We start from the raw sequence: 17,500 nt of genomic DNA, 5'->3' as shown, positions 1-17,500 counted from the left end.
CGCAAATTTCCATACGTGGATCCAGACCTCTCAGAAAGCCATACAATGATTTTAATTCTGCCCAAAGAGCCTTAAGACCTTAGCATTTGTTTCGTTTGAAGAAAAATTTTACGAGTCGAGAGAAAATCTTGGCATAAAAGGAATCAGACTTAGTGTATAAGAGAATTGACTCTGTTGGTAGGGAAATGGGTAAAAACTGAGAAAGAAGAAAGACCAAGAAAGGGAGAGGCAGAAATGGTAAAAGCTGATCTAAAGATATTGAAGTTCACAAAGGAAATGGCACACACACGAAAAAAAAAAAGAAATAGAAGAAACAAATGAAGAGGCATTATCTAATTGATGAAAGCATTTGATAGCAGACGTGAAATGATGATGATGGGAGGAAGAGGAGAAGGAAGAGGATGACGACGACGATGTACACGTTATAAGAGTGATGAATTTTGAAGGTTGGATTGGTTTATCCGCATTTCTGTCATAGTTCATGCGGATTTCAAGAGAACAATTACTCAACACACTGAGTCGACAGTGCAGCTACTTCTGTTTATTATGCTAACCGTAGTGCACCATTGTCAAATAGAACTATTTGAAAGTGAATTGTGCCACTTGTAGATATAGTACCGTACACATAATAGGATTTGGGGTTGGAAGATTTGTTTGTATTGTTGTTGTTGGCACTCCGTCGCTCACGACGTCGAGGGTTCCAGTTGATCCGATCAACGGAACAGCCTGCTCGTGAAATTAACGTGCAAGTGGCTGAGCACTCCACAGACACGTGTACCCTTAACGTAGTTCTCGGGAATATTCAGCGTGACACAGTGTGACAAGGCTGACCCTTTGAATTACAGTTACAACAGAAACAAAAAGAAAGAGTGAGAGAAAGTTGTGGTGAAAGAGTACAGCAGGGTTCGCCACCATCCCCTGCCGGAGCATCGTGGAGCTTTAGGTGTTTTCGCTCAATAAACACTCACAACGCTCGGTATGAGAATCGAAACCGCGATCCTATGACCGCGAGTCCGCTGCCCTAACCACTGGGCCATTGCGCTTCTACTGTAGATATTGTACCGTACACATAATAGGATTTGGGGTTAGAAGAATATAACTGATTAAATTCTCATCACCACCACTATTACCTCCCTATATTTGTCTACTAGCACGCCGGGTGAAACGCTTAGTGGTATTTCGTCTGCCACTATGTTCTGAGTTCAAATTCCGCCGAGGTCGACTTTGCCTTTCATCCTTTCGGGGTCAAAGTAATAAGTATCAGTTACGCACTAGGGTCGATGTAATCGACTAGCCCCCTTCCCCCAAAAAATTTTCAAGGCCTTGTGCCTAGTATAGAAATAATTATTTTTCCTGCCAAAAGAATACAAGGCAAAGTTGACTTCTATTAGATTTGAACCCCTCTCATTACTCTCCTATTAACAACATCACCAAAATAATAATAATGGTTTCAAATTTTGGCACAAGTCCAAGAATTTCGGGGTAGGAGGTAAGTCGATTATATCGACCCCAGTACTCAACTGGTACCTATCTTATCGACCCTGAAAGGATGAAAGGCAAAGCTGACCTCAGCAAAATTTGAACTAAGAACGATAAGAGACATAAAATGCCACTTAACATTTTGCCCAACTGGTTAATGATCCTGCCAGCTCACTGCAAGAAGAAGAAGAAGAAGAAGAAGAAGGAAGAGGAGGAGGAGGAGGAGGAGGAGAAGAAGAAGGAGGAGAAGGAGAAGAAGAAGAAGGAGAAGGAGAAGAAGAAGAAGGAGAAGAAGAAGAAGGAGAAGAAGAAGAAGGAGAAGAAGAAGAAGGAGAAGAAGAATAATAATAATAATAATATTAATAATATTAATAATATTAATAATAATAATAATATTAATAATAATAATAATATTAATAATATTAATAATATTAATAATAATAATAATAATAATAATAATAATCCTTTCTACTAAAGGTAACAGGCCTGAAATTTGTGAGGAGGGGACTATTCAATTACATCGACCTTGGTGGGATTTTAACTCAGAATGTAGCAGCAGACAAAATATTGCTAAGCATTATACCTGGCATACTAACGATTCTGCCTGCTCACCACCTTAGGTAATAATAATAATAATCCTTTCTACTATAGGCACAAGGCCTGGATTTTGTGGGGATGGGGACAGTTGATCACATTGACCACAGTACTCAACTGCTACTTAATTTATCGACCCCCAAAAGGATGAAAGGTAAACTCAACCCCAGCAGAATTTGAACTCAGAACGTAGCACCAGGCTAAATACCGCTAAGCATTTTGCCCGGCATGCTAATGATTCTGCCAGCTCACCACTTTTGGTAATCATCGTCGTTTAACGTCCACTTTCCATGCTAGCATGGATTTGATGATTTGACTGAGGACTGGTGGACCAGGAGGCGACACCAGGCTCCAATCTGATTTGGCAGAGTTTCTACAGCTGGATGCCCTTCCTAACGCCAACCACTCCGAGAGTGTAGTGAGTGCTTAATAATAATAATAATAATAATAATAATAATAATCCTTTCTACTATTGGTGCAAGGCCTGAAATTTTAGGGATGGGAACTAGTCAATCACATCAACCCCAGCACTTGACTAGTACTAACTAAATTTATTGACCCCAAAAGGATGAAAGGCAAAGTCGACCTCAGCAGAATTTGAACTCAGAGCGTAGTGGTAGACGAAATATCACTAAGTTATTTCACTCAGCATGCTAACATTCTGCCAGCTCCTCGCCTTAGGTAATATAATAATAATAATTGAAATTGTAATAATAGCAATAATAGTAATGATACACTTTGGTTAATGACAAAGGAAATTGTCAGTACATTAAAAAATATATATATGCTGCTATTATACATATATGATGCAATCTTTAACTGCCCTTATTTTTTTATTTTTTTTATATTCAAACATCGTCTTTATGGTAATTAAATTAAATGATGTTGAGTGTTTCCTCATTTATAATTATATTATTTCATGCATGTAGATTTCCTGCTTACTTTATATAATATATTCTCAATGTTCAATAATTTATGTCTTAGTCCTACATCTTGAAGAAATATATTATGCATAACTTCATGATCCTGAGTGGTGGCACCTTCGTAAGATAAGGTAAATAAAATATAATGATGCTATTAGTATTAATATGATGATGATGGTTGCTCAATAATATCTCTAAAAAAATGGTAAACTTAAAATACTCTTCTCTTTTTCTATTGTAGAATGGAAGAATCTTGTGTCATTTGAAGACCTGCGAAGCAATCAAATGTAAGAAGACGCTAAACCTTAGTGATGAATGTTGTCCAATTTGTCCAGGTAAGGCAATGGGCTGCCTACCTTTTGATTGGACGCAAGAAGCCATGCTGGAATGTCATCCTGCTCATATGTCATCACATGCGCAGCGGATTAAGGGGCAGCATTTAGAATAGAACATCTAGTGTATGGCTACACCTAGAGTTGGGAATTCCTAGAAAGTGTTCCCTCTATTCAAGGGATTTTTTGCTGGGAACACTTTTCACTATCAGTGTAGGGTTACATCTACTGAAAAAAATACTTCAGGGTAAGCTTATTTTTGTGTAGGTTTACCTTCTTTCTAGGAATATTTCTTGGACAATATTAATTTTGCTTTGGGTTACCACTATTAAAATAATATATTTCTCAGGTGTAGTTATTCTTAAAGCAATACACTAGAATTTTTGTATGGTGGGGGAAATAATGTACAAATACATCTACTTTAGAAGTATAACTAAAGAAGGATAATTTTAATGTAAAAATTCTAGATTTAATTTGAATATAGGGTTGTTTCTGATAGTTGGGTAAATTCTCAGTTGGAACTATTTTTTAATATTAAGTAGATAAGCCAATAGGTGAAGGTCATTGACACTAGGAAAGGTAGAGTTAGACTTTCTAATTAGCAATCATGTTATCATTCATTCATTCATTCATTCATTTTTTTCATTTACTCTCACATAAGAAAAGTTAATCTCAGTCCTGCAGGCCACAAATTACCAATTAGAACCCTAATCACTGAGTCATTTTTGTGTCTTTTTTTACTCAGTATTTATGCATATGGAACAAAATTATTTAAAGTTTCAATCAGTATCGACTACACAACCTGGCTTGTTTCCTTTACAACCCTCAAAATATTATTAGAAGGCTGTTGTTTAGTTCCTTAGTTCTTTGATGACTGGCTTGAAATAAGTCCATTCCCATCGAGATAGAACATAATCCTGATGGAAATAAGATTACCTTGTGGCTTCTATCTCCAATATTTCGGTAAACAAAGGTGCTTAGAAACAAATGTCTTATTAAGTTGTAAGCTCAAGCAAAACACTTGCATAGGACTATACAACCATATGATTTCATAGTTTACAATCTCACCAACTCAGTCACATGCTGTCAGTACTATTGAGAGGGTTAAAACCAATATTTTAGCTAAGTTGACACCTTGCGCACTGAGCTTTCATTACAATGAAAGCCAATACTAACCAGTCAACCAACATAGCTCAGAGCCTTTTAAAGTTTTTGAATATATCAAAAATATATATGTGATTTAAATTTATAAATCTATATTAATAGAATTTAACTGCATGCAGATCTGTTTGTACACCTGGTTATGTCCACAGTTATACATTCATAGTCACTACATGAAGACTTTGTGCTCCTGAGCAAATGTGTTAATTTCTATGCAATTACTCAACATGCTAGAAATAGCAACCAAATCTACCATTTGACATACCCTATCATCTTAAAAAAGGAAGAACACATTTAGCAATATAATCATAGAAACACTACTTCTGGAAGAGACAAGATAGTCAAGGAGGAAACCGAGCACTAAGAATTATCATTCATTAGCATCATTTCCTTTATCCCTCCCTCCTTCTCTCTCTCTCTCTCTCTTCCTTTACACACACACACACACACACACACAGAGTGATTTACTGATACAAAAGGTGAAATAGAAACCACTATGTAAAAGTCAAGCATATATAATTCTTTTGTATAACTGCAGAGCTTGTATAACTTAATAGCTAAATAATGTGTGTGTGTGTACATATATTAATGTACACACACGTACACATATATACAAAATGCATTTGCTAGAGAGTGAGAGAGAGGCGGGGTATGAATCAGTATATATGTGTAACTATGAATAAAACACAAGATTGCTCAATAGTATCATCAATGGATATGTCTCAAAAAGACAGTCAACACTAAAGCTATTGTATTAACAGTTTCTGTTATTGTCAACAGAAACCTACTTTTGGTAGTTTCATTTTCTTTACTGGTCATAAGTCACTATTAACCTCCATGCAGGCTGCTGGGTTGGTAGAGACAACAGTAGACTAGATAAAATGACCTACAGTACTGGGTTTTTTTCCTAGTAAATTCTAAATTCAAATGCTGCTGGTGAGGTTAACTTAGCATATCATATCTGCAAAGTCATACACTAAGATTGATTCAATTGACTGTATTCTTCTCCTGTAAATAACAATAATAATAACTGAGAGTGGAAAAATATTTAATCCATAATTGTTAGTCTGATATGATCCCCCAGCAACTAATCTTCCCTTCTAAGAAACTTTTGCTCCTTAGTTCCCGATGAGCCATAGGTGAAATAGAATATATATTTTGTCAGACTAACAATTATGGATTAAATATTTTTTGCTCTCAGGCTTAATTTGAGCATTTTATTCCAAATAGCCAGAGATAACTTCTTTTTGAACTTGTCATCCTCTGGTATAAAAATATTAACTGTTTATTTTGTTTAGGAAAATAAATAAAACTCTGTTTTGGATAAGTGGGGGAAATAGATCTGTGATATTCATTACTTTACCAGTTTTCACAACAAGAAATCGCAAGGACTCAACTCACTAGTAGTTTATAAGAAGAAAGGCACTATGTAGCCATTCAGCCTGCAAGAAATTACAACCAAATCTCCCTCAACTTGCACCCTGCCATTGTTGTTGTTGTTGGCTCTCCGTCGCTTACGACGTCGAGGGTTTCAGTTGATCCAATCAACGGAATAGCCTGCTCGTGAAATTAACGTGCAAGTGGCTGAGCACTCCACAGACACGTGTACCCTTAGCGTAGTTTTCGGGGATATTCAGCGTGACACAGAATGTGACAAGACTGACCCTTTGAATTACAGGCACAACAGAAACAGGAAGTAAGAGTGAGAGAAAGTTGTGGTGGAAGAGTACAGCAGGGTTCGCCACAATCCTCTGCCGGAGCCTCATGCAGCTTCAGGTGTTTTCACTCAATAAACACTCACAACGCCCGGTTTGGGAATCGAAACCGCAATCCTATGACCGCGAGTCCACTGCTCTAACCACTGGGCCATTGCACCCTGCTAACCAAAAGAGAAAAAGAAGAGGGCATATAGTTCTAGACAGCAATAAAAAGATAGAATAGTCATGGTTGGAATCCATTTGATCATATGTTTGCTCGAGTGATGTTACCTTGTTTTCTAAACAACACAACTGATATATTGATGAATCAACAGTAGTAACAGTTTATCTCTGTCTGTCTTCTTACCATCAGCATCACATAGGTGACACATTAACCAGAGCTGTAGCAACATCAGGTTTTTCTTAATATACACTTGTTGACTGGTTTATTTAACCAAACCTAATGCTCTCTATTCTCTATAGAAGAGTAATACAATGTTGTAATATTTATTTCCTTTTCAAATGCATTAGTGGCATAACTGAAGTGAAACTGGAATCAAAACACACACATTTCACTAGAATCTTATCAGTACGGGACAGGATAGTTTGGCTTCTTATCATTCATTTAAAACTAGATACCATATTGAAATTCTATATCCTAAAATTACCTGATTCTGGTGAATGTGGTCTGAATGAATAAGCATTTGGCACAACAACCTTTTCTTGGTCATCTGCCTTTTCTATTGTGCTCATCAGTCATATATAAGTAAACTAAACATTAATAAATCTTCATCAGTTTTCACAATGTGTGTTTAATTCTTTTGAACAACTGAACTTGCTGCTCATGGAATTGATAATTCTCAAGCCTGTGTCACTGTGGCAAAGCTTGACCTAATTGCAAGTACAATTCATCTAATGAGCTTTCATACAGTCTTTATTTAATTTCACTCATAAGGATTAAGTAAACTCAAGATTATGATAAAAGATAATTGCACAAGGTACCATGTTGTGGGGGAAAACCCAGGACCCCTTCTTTGTGAAATAAACTTCTTAACCTTATGATTACATTGCGTCTATTTATGCATGCACACACACGCACACACACACACACGTACACACGCACATACACACACACACATACACACACACACACATACATACATACATACATACATACATATGTTATGTGAATGCATCTGATAAATGTCCCCTCAACTCCTGAAAGTCAATGCCTACTTCCACTTTCACAACATGAAGAAAATAAGAGATAAATTTCCCCCTGAAGAGGGTACACACCCTACAAAGGGTAACTCTAGCAGATTGTGCTGTACATATTTCTTACAAATGGACAAACTGAGGTAATGTTGATTAAGAGGAGTTTTCTATTAATTGTTGTGAACATTTCTCTTGGATTCATATCGAAACTAATGACTGGAATTGTAATAGAATGAGGTGGAAATGGAGTGCAGCTGCCACCACAATCTATATTTAATTAAACAAGATGTTATTACTATTAATAATTCTGACTATTCTAAATAAGTCTCTAAGTTCAACAAACAACTATTTTTGTTCACCATTTTTTATTACACACTGGAAGTTTCATTGCTTCTGTCAGAGAGTACAAATGTCCTAAACGAAATTGAGTTCATTAACTGATTTTGATTTTCATTAAATATATTACTCTTTACCTACATCATTAGTACCATCCGAAAATATACATGAACATTGCAGTATTATTGTATTTTACTACACCCAAATAAAAAAAAATAGTGATAAAAAAACATTATTCTCAAAGGATGTATTGAGTAGGGATATAATTGTAAAATCTCAATCTGATGAAATGAAGCCGGGTTTGTTTTCAATTGGAACCATTTCACCCTGTTAATACCCTTGAGTAATTCTCATTCACTCTCCATTTCAAGTCTATGTAATAAAAAATTTAAAATAAAAAAATAAAAAAACTTTTATTGTTAGGCAGTAAGTGTCTTAAAATAGAAATTTGGTCCTAACATTATCCTCCTCTGCAATTCAGTTTTCAAATTACAGAACAAGCCATTTCACTCAATTTAAACAGTTAGTATTCTGGAGTAAATTATGAAGATTACAACTATCCATTCTTCTAAATATTGAGCTTTTGTTCCTAGTCAAATAACACAATATATAAATATGGTGTCAAAACTTTATATGTGAGAAAAATAATTCTGTTTTAATTTCTGTAATTCAATGGCATTTCATACTGCTTTTGGTATGTTGAATGAATGAGAAACAAATTTCTCTTTGGTTAGACCATCAGTCTGTGATAGCTAACTCTTCCCTACAGTCAAATTCACTGAACTGATTATAGCAAAAGGACCAGTGTGTACACAGCTCAGTATGGTTGAGAGCATAAAAAACTGATGATATATGAACAATGTGGGCTTCAGTTTTGGTCATTTCTGTAACTTTCAGATAATTTATGTCATATGCATGCATGCATGGATACATACATACATGTCTATGTACACACACACACACATGTATATTGCTGCTGAACAATGATTTTCTCTTTGATTTCTATTTATGAACAAAACATCAAGCAGAGTTATTTTTCACAATTCAGTTTAATGAGAATAACATATGTAAATCATTGTCTTAAAAAAGTTACGTTACTTCTTGTTTGATAGAAAATAAGAATGAAATTGCATAGTATATTTAGAACCCATTTTGATTTTTCCTTTTCTCAAGGAAAGTCATGTTTATTCAGTAACAATAAATTCTCAAGAACTTCTTTTCAAATGTTTTCATGTGAATGTTTCATTATTCATTTGCAGATGACCAAGAAGAGGTTGTTGATTCAAGTGCTTATCCATTCAGGCCACATTCACCAGAATCAGGTAATTTCAAGATGTAGAATCCTGTTATGGTATCTAGTTTTAGATGTATGATAAGAAGCCAAAGTATCTTGTGCTTATAAGTATGCCTATTTCCTGATGTGACTTATGCATGAATAAATAGTATCTCTTGTGTGTCTGCAGAGAGTTGATTTCTCACTGTTTCTCCAGAGAGGTATGGAACTTCAGAAAAAATAACAAGACTTGTGTTGTTAAGATCATTGTCAATATAAATAAAGTCAAAGAGATGCAACTAGCAATAAAAGGCATGTTTTCAACTTGAGATCTATGGGAAATTCTAAAAGCACATGGCATAGGAGTTAAGAAATTGAGCTCACAATCATAATTTTTGATTCAGTGTGCCCTTCAATCCAGTTGGATGCAGTTCCTGTACCAGAGGGCATATTGTGTCTTTTTCAAGACTCATTTCATTTCACATTGCTCCAGTCAACTCAACTGAAATGAGCCTCTTTTCATCTGTTACACCATTTACATTCTACATAAGTACTTAAAACAATTAGAGAAAACATGACACTCACTACCAAATTATAATTGTTCTCATGTAACAGCTGTAGATTCTTCTGGAGATTATAACTTATTCTCCATCACTCTCTGGGATACTATAATCTATATTACTGGCCCTTTGAGAGGTTATCCTCCTCTCTACATTGCCCTTTCTCTGGAAGCTCTCTCACAATTGTATGGTATAAGCGATTATCTTCAATTGCCGGTGAGCATACGTTATTGACAGAGACTTGTATTGCAAGAAACTTACTCCTATGTTTACTGAGACTCACTGAGATATTATAAAACATAAGAGAATTGAAAATAGCAAAGCTATTAAAGTATTTTTCTACATTATATTAGCAACTTCTCTCTTATGAGCTTAAATTGTGGTATGCATCGACTCTTTTACTGGGTAATGAACAATACTCCCTTTTCTATAAAACTTACATGAGTGTCCTATTCAAAAGATATCAATAGTTTGATAAATGCCTAATGTCAGAAATATGATTTCCCATAGGGAAAAAAATTAAGGAGCTATATTAAAAGACACCTATTATTTACTTTGTTTTCATCTCTTTTCAGATGGCAAAAAGAATAATGGGAATAATGCATCACTTTCTCAAAATAATTTGTTAAATTCTTCTGAATCTGGTAAGGGTCTGGCAGTTTAAAATACATACATACATGTGATACTAGTATCAGTTTCATTTTTTATACCGAGAACATAGGTCTTTCATTTCAGAGAAGGGAGAAATCTTGTGACTTTTAATGTCTTTCCAATGAAATTAGCAACATAAGACAAGTGAATTTGTGTAAAACATTTTTTTCAATTTCCTGTGCTCTACAAAGTCAAATAATTCAGATCAGTGTGGTAGACTGTGTACAAAACATTAACGATGCAAAGTCTGCTATTTTCTGCTATTGTTACAATTTTTTATTGATAGATTTGAAGCTCAGGCAAGACTGACATAATCTATGATAAATATAAACACATGATTGCTATTACATATGTTGGAAACTCTAGTTTAAATATAGTTAGACTAAAATAATGATTTTTTTATGCAGTCATTTAAAACATTCTTTGAACTGTAAAAACTAATATGATAATTATTTATGTAATTATTTAATTTGGAAGGTAGCAGAAAGGCAGAATGCTAGACTAGTTTTCTTTGGGTTTTGAGCTCAAATTCAGCTACATTTAATTTTGCCTTTCACTTACTAGTGTCCATGAAATTAGTATCAACATCTAATCTATTTATATTCTTTCATTACAAATAGAAGGTTTCGTCAACATCTGAAGTAGTTTTGATATCAAGTCATATACTTGTAAATCACAGCATTATCAAAGCAAAGTATAATGGATTGAATCCCTACACCTAATAAGTGTATGTTTCTTAGTGTCTCAATTCTAGAAGAATGAAATTCCAACTCAACCCCAGTGGGGTTTTCACTCTGAATGTAAAATTGGATGCATTGCTCTAACATTTAAAGAACAATGTTGATTCTTAATATTAGAAATATTTGCAAATATTTCTTTTTACAAGACAGAATTTTGAGCTATTTGAATCTAGGTTCATCAAGTCTTTACCAAATTTAGGCATTGTGTTAAAAGTTGTTTTTTTTTCTAATTACAAGTAATTAATATGAGATTGTTGCTGGTATACTTGTTCTTTTAGATTATGCAAATAGTTGCACAGATGGAGCACACAAAAATGGCAGCACCTGGCATCCAGTTCTTACTCCTTTTGGACCACATCCTTGCATTCTTTGTTCTTGTATAGTAAGTAATTTTCTCTTTATATCATTGTGTATTTTACTGTATTTTCACATCTAGTGTTTAGTAACTATGTAACATAAAATTAAAATTCCTTATTTGCATTGTGAACTGCAAACTCTGAAACAAATAATTTGCACATTTATTCTTAAAACGCTCTGCCAGATGTGAACACAAATATGCTAATTACTGTTGTGTATGTCACAGAAGAACAACTTCTCTCTTTTATGACAACAACGTATTCATAACACACTTAACTCATTGGTGCAAGGGATATATCATAACAGAATTTTTTCTCATATAACTGCTTCACATATTTGCTGTCCAAGTAATTTGTCAACAGATCAATGCCCTCTGAAAAGAAGCAACACTATTGTTGGTGACCTCATCATCACCATCTTCATTTTCACACTTACCAACTGTCCAACTGTTTATGTTACTGGTGTATATTGTTATTATCCAATGAAGATAAATTTGTGACTCAACAGAAAGAAAAACAGATTTAACTTATGAGCAAATCTCTCATGTCATCAAGAAAAATGTAACAAAAGCATTTCCTTATCCAGCATGAGTAACCTCTTAAACCAATGGGGAAAACTTCAGAAATTATCCAAATAGGAACTTATCTCAGTCAAACAAGTAAAGTTTTCAAACTAGCAAGAAGAATTTCTGGAATTTACAGCAGAAATTTCTCAGAATAAAAAACATTTTAATTTTCAGACAAATGATCTAAAAATTGGAGATGGTGGGATCATTTATACATAATTTCATATGTCACCAATGTACCTGCCATATTACATCAGAGGAAGATGAGTAGCACCAGTGACCTTTCCCATAGTCTCTGAGAATAGAAGAATAGGAAGAATAGAAAGGAGAATAAAAAAAGTTATTCTTTGGCCAGAGATCTAATTTGAATGCTTGCAAGAGACTGAACTCCAGTAAAGACACCTAAGGATCAGATGGTGAGGTTTAAACTGAGTGATGGATTAAGTATACCATGCAAAAATGAAACAGACTCACAGTCAGGCTTCCTCACAGTTTTTGTCTTAATAAATTTTACAAACTAAATAAATTTTACAAACAAAAGCCATGAGAACCACTGCCTGGTACTGCATCAGGTATCACTTTACTTCTCAGAGTTCTTGACCTTACTTGCTTTGGTTGATGTTGAAAGAGTGGAGAGCAACTTGTTGTCAGAGGTCTCACTGGGTCTCTTTCTGCAAATTATAAGCTTTGGTATTTGGATGTTAATTTATCATGGAAGACACTCGACCCAAGCACCAATTTCAAAATCCTAGCTGTCCCCAGAAGAACAGCTTTTGGGGCTTGCTCTGCACCCATGCTAATTTCAGTTTCTTTGACATATTTCTCAAACCCGGTTGTTAGTGCTCTGAGTACCCCTACAACTACCCGGATAACAGTTACTTCTCTCATTGCCCACATTCCTGCAATTTCATCATCTTATTATTATTATTATTATTATTATTATTATTAAGATCTTTCAAATATGTTTCCATGTCTTGCCAAGTGTCTTCCTTACATCTAGGGCAGAGAAATGCACTGTATACATTAGTAGGTCATTAAAATAAACACACCAGATTGTTCATTTACAAAGTCATGTAAGAGAGAAAAAGGGAAAGAAAGACAGAGAGAAAAAGGAAAAATAAAAAATAAAAAAGTTAACAAATAAAATAAAGGGGGATTATTATTATTATTATTATTATTACATTTTCAAAAAGTTCATACAATTTCTGCTGCATCACCTGGTGTAAATCAGGTGTACCTTTACCCCTATGTTCCTGGAGTCTTCACCACATTGTCTTTTAGGAATACCAAATTGTCTTTGTGTCAGTTCGGTTTTGATGTGAAGTTTGTTTAACATCTTTGTGCTTGTTGATACCATTTTCATTGCATTGGATCTGTTAAATAAATGCTTCCTTTTCATTTTCTTCAAGAATGGACAGACTCAGTGCAGTAAAATTGATTGTCCTAAAGTTTCATGTTCAAGACCCAGAAAAGTTGATGGCAAATGTTGCCCTGTCTGTAAAAAAAGAAAATGCAAAGGTAAGATGTCAAAATTTCTCGTATAAGCTGATGATCCATAATTTAAATGAATCTGTTCTTAATTTCCAATTATACCTATGTAAAATTTTTAATAAACATACCATATTTTCCAGCATACAAATGAACATAGCATATATAGTGTAAGCATTCAAATATTGTCTCTGTCTTTCTAAATCCTGCTGCATTTTCACATGGAATTTTTGGTCCTCCAAAATCATCTCAGTGTGTAAGTCAACTTATCGTTTTTGGATGTAAATCTTAGTTTGTAGAATTCAGCTTGTATGCCAGAAAATATGGCACACCAAATAACACTATCTGAAAAAGAAGAGAGACATTCAGTAGAGTCACATTTATTCTAAGAGACAATGGTTTAGCTCCTATCAAAGACATTTAACCCTCAAAATGTTTAATTCACTTTACTATAAACAAGATCCATGCTGAAGGAAGTTTACTCCTGCAAACATTGAGAGGCAGTGTAATAAACAAATTGACAAATGTTTTGCTAGCTTGTACGGCATAAAGACAATCCTACTATAGGCTTGGAAAAATGTACAAAAAATCAATCCAGTCAATTATGTCCAAGAATATCCTGCCTTGTCAGTAGAATTGTTAAAATTTGGCTTCTCAATAGTGCATGCAAACCTATACATAGCAATTTAAAACACACACACACACACACACACACAAACACATGATTGTACACACATGCATGCACACATGTACACATGCACACAAACACACAAATATACAAATTCACATACATGCATACAAACGTATGTATGTGTGTACATGCAAGTATGTATGTATGTGTGTGCATGTATGTATGTATGTATATGCATGCACATGCGTGTATTTGTGTTTTTGTTTACATTTATGCTTTTCTGAAAATCTCAAGCTGCAGTGTCGTGTTATTATTTCTCCAGTCAATGAATAATACACTGGCGTCACCTCAAAGACGTAAAATAAAAGATCTCTTACTTGAAAAACAGGTAATGGTTATTAAGAGAAAAGGCACCAGCAGTACAAAACATGATACCTCAACAATATATGTGTATGGCACTACCGTTCGAGCATGATCGTTACCAGCGTCGCCTTCCTGGCACTTGTGCCACAGCGTCGCGTTCCTGGCACTTGTGCCGGTGGCACGTGAAAAGTCATTCGAGCGAGATCATTGCCAGTGCCGCTGGACTGGCTCCCGTGCAGGTGGCACGTAAAATACACCATTTTGAGCGTGGCCGTTGCCAGTACCGCCTGACTGGCCTTCATGCCAGTGGCACGTAAAAGCACCCACTACACTCTCGGAGTGGTTGGTGTTAGGAAGGGCATCCAGCTGTAGAAACTCTGCCAAATCAGATTGGAGCCTGGTGTAGCCATCTGGTTCACCAGTCCTCACTCAAATCGTCCAACCCACGATAGCATGGAAAGCAGACGTTAAACGATGATGATGATGATGATGAATCCAAGCTATCATGAGATAATGGATATAAAAACAAACATGTTTATATATGTACAAATGTCAGAAAACCCTTAAGAAGTACCCTTTCTGCTAAACATTTTATATCCTAAATATGTCTGACCATAAACAAATCTCTCTCAAGGAAACGCTCACGATTATCACATCTTGCAATGAAAATGGCCAAAGGTCTTCATGTTTTATTGACAATTAGTTTTGTGGAAGACGTTCAGAATCTACTTCTGTGTAATATCCTACCAGAGGACAGCAGGAGAAATCTTCAGAGGAAGTGTTTCCTGACACTCAATGGGAGCCAGGCCCACCCAGGTCTTGACTCCATGGTGCCTTCCTTCTATTTTTGAAGTGCCACTTTTAGTAGAGATTCAGCTCAGAACCTTTGGGTGATCTTATTTTATAGCTGATGAGACATATTGACCATTTTCTCATAAATTTTCTCTTGCACTGTGAGGTTAATAATTAATTCAGTTGACCATTTCATTATTCTCTCTCTCTGTCTCTCTCTGTCTCTCTCTCTCTCTCTCTCTCTCTCTCTCTCTCTCTCTCTCCCTCTCTCTATACACATGCATACACATACATAGCAAGAGAAATTCATCATTGATTAATACATACCAGAAGGGTTTTACTACTTACAAAATTCAATTGTTTTCTCTCACTTCCTCTTTCTCAGGTAGAAAATGCCGAAAAAGAAATCGAATTAATACAACTCCTTCTACTGGATTACCACATAGACCTGGTTCTACCACAACAGACCCTACTCAGATTTTCCACAATCTATGTATGCCCAAAGGTACAGATCGCCTAGTGTATATGTCAAATGGAACTGATTCTCTCATGCTTGCTTTCCACCATATCAAAAAGTCAAAAGTAGATGTACTGCGATGGGATATACCTAAAAAGGGTAAGTTAGTTCGAAATTGTAAAGAACAGAATCAGAACTAGTTACTGAGTTTCTTTTAGTATCATTCTCATTTTGGGCTTTGCCATTTCAGGTCGACTTGTTCATTTCAAAAAAGAAACAATGAATGCAGAAGATTTTCGTTCAAGAACAAAATCTACAAATATTTTAGGTGCTACAAACAAAAGTAAGTCTTTTAGTATTTGAAATGTTTATATATCGTATTCGGAGACTTCATATTTTGGGAGAAAATTTAATTCTTCTGACAGTTTTTCCTTTTCAAGAGCATTAGAATCAAAAATGAAGTGGATATATACAATAGGCACAATGTGGCTGTGTTGTAAGAAGCATTCTTCCCAACCACATGGTCCTGGGTTCAGTCCCACTGCGTGGCACCTTGGGCCAGTGTCTTCTACTATAGCCTCGGGCTGACTAAAGCCTTGCGAGTGGATTTGGTAGATGGAAACTGAAAGAAGCCCGTCATGCGGGTGACACGTAAAAGCACCCACTACACTCTCTGAGTGGTTGGCGTTAGGAAGGGCATCCAGCTGTAGAAACTCTGCCAAATCAGATTGGAGCCTGGTGTTGCCATCCGGTTTCACCAGTCCTCAATCAAATCGTCAACTAATGCTAGTATGGAAAGCGGACGTTAAACGATGATGATGATGATGATGATGATGATATATATATATATATATATATATATATATATATACATGTGTGTGTGTGTGTGTGTGTGTGCCTGTGTTTGTCCTCCTACCATCGCTTGACAACCAACAGGCAAGTCCATAATATATATATATATATATATATATATATATATATATATATATATATATATATATATATATCTTGCTGACTTGTCAGCCCTCAATCAAACCGTCCAACCCATGCCAGCATGGAAAAAGGATGTTAAACAATGATGATGTGTTTGTTTATAGTGTTGTTATTGCTGCTTCACTTGCCCACAAATTGTCCACTTGATTTGCAACCTCAAAAATGTGTAAAATAAGAGATCCCTTTGAAAAACAGGTAAAGGTTAGCAACAGGAAGGGCCTATGTACGTGTATATATTTACACCATCATCAAATGTCTACTTTCTATGCTGGCATGGGTGGGATAGGTTGTTACAATCCAAGTCATTTTTTATTAAGAGCTGGTACTCTCATAGAGTTGTACACATCATTTGGATTGGTTTCTACAGCTGGATACTCTTCTTACTGTCAACTACTTTTCAGAGAGTTATGGATGCATTTTTTTATAGCACCAAAATGATAGAGGTTGTATTTTCCTGAGTGAGACAGGACAAAAGGAACCTCACAACCCTATGCTTTCTCTGCTCATTTGACAATCACTTCACAATATATACTGGGTTTATCTTTTCAGGACATCAGAATTCGTGAGGTTATAGTTATAATCTTTTGAGGTTATAGTTATAATCTTTTGAATTTGTATGTGTTTTTATCCACCCCACTCTCTCTCTCTATCTCTCTCTCTATCTCTCTCTCTCTCTCTCTCTCTCTCTCTCTCTCTCTCTCTCTCCATATATATATATATATACAGCACAATGTACGTTTGAGAGCCTAAAATACATTTTAAGTATTTAGTTTGAGTACAGTTTTTAAGCCTATTTGTTATGCAGCTTTCAACAGTTGTGAAGGCATTTTATTTTCTTCTTATTCAGAAATATAAAAGTGATTGTGTTGACCATTAATCAGAGGCCACTCATG

At 35.3% G+C, this 17,500-nt stretch overlaps 1 protein-coding gene across 6 annotated transcripts in view; it reads left to right on the top strand.

Moving 5' to 3' along the window:
- The window catches only part of LOC106872464 (chordin-like protein 2), a 134,069-nt gene that overhangs the window by 115,515 nt on the left and 1,054 nt on the right, over window positions 1–17,500 (top strand). For 3 of the 6 annotated variants that reach the window (XM_089348528.1, XM_089348527.1, XM_089348526.1), the window contains 7 exons: window positions 3,238–3,331; window positions 8,997–9,059; window positions 10,146–10,214; window positions 11,240–11,343; window positions 13,293–13,401; window positions 15,543–15,773; window positions 15,865–15,957. In XM_089348528.1, coding sequence (XP_089204654.1) covers window positions 3,238–3,331; window positions 8,997–9,059; window positions 10,146–10,214; window positions 11,240–11,343; window positions 13,293–13,401; window positions 15,543–15,773; window positions 15,865–15,957 — 763 coding nt within the window. The remainder of the gene's footprint in view (window positions 1–3,237; window positions 3,332–8,996; window positions 9,060–10,145; window positions 10,215–11,239; window positions 11,344–13,292; window positions 13,402–15,542; window positions 15,774–15,864; window positions 15,958–17,500) is intronic. The other 3 variants (XM_089348529.1, XM_089348531.1, XM_089348530.1) reach the window with 3 other exon arrangements.

The sequence above is a fragment of the Octopus bimaculoides genome, chromosome 3 (assembly GCF_046866305.1).
Source record: "Octopus bimaculoides isolate indiv1 chromosome 3, ASM4686630v1, whole genome shotgun sequence".
Lineage (NCBI taxonomy): Eukaryota > Metazoa > Mollusca > Cephalopoda > Octopoda > Octopodidae > Octopus > Octopus bimaculoides.
The sequence above is the reverse complement of the archived record's forward strand: the minus strand, read 5'-3'. Positions and strand labels throughout refer to the sequence as shown.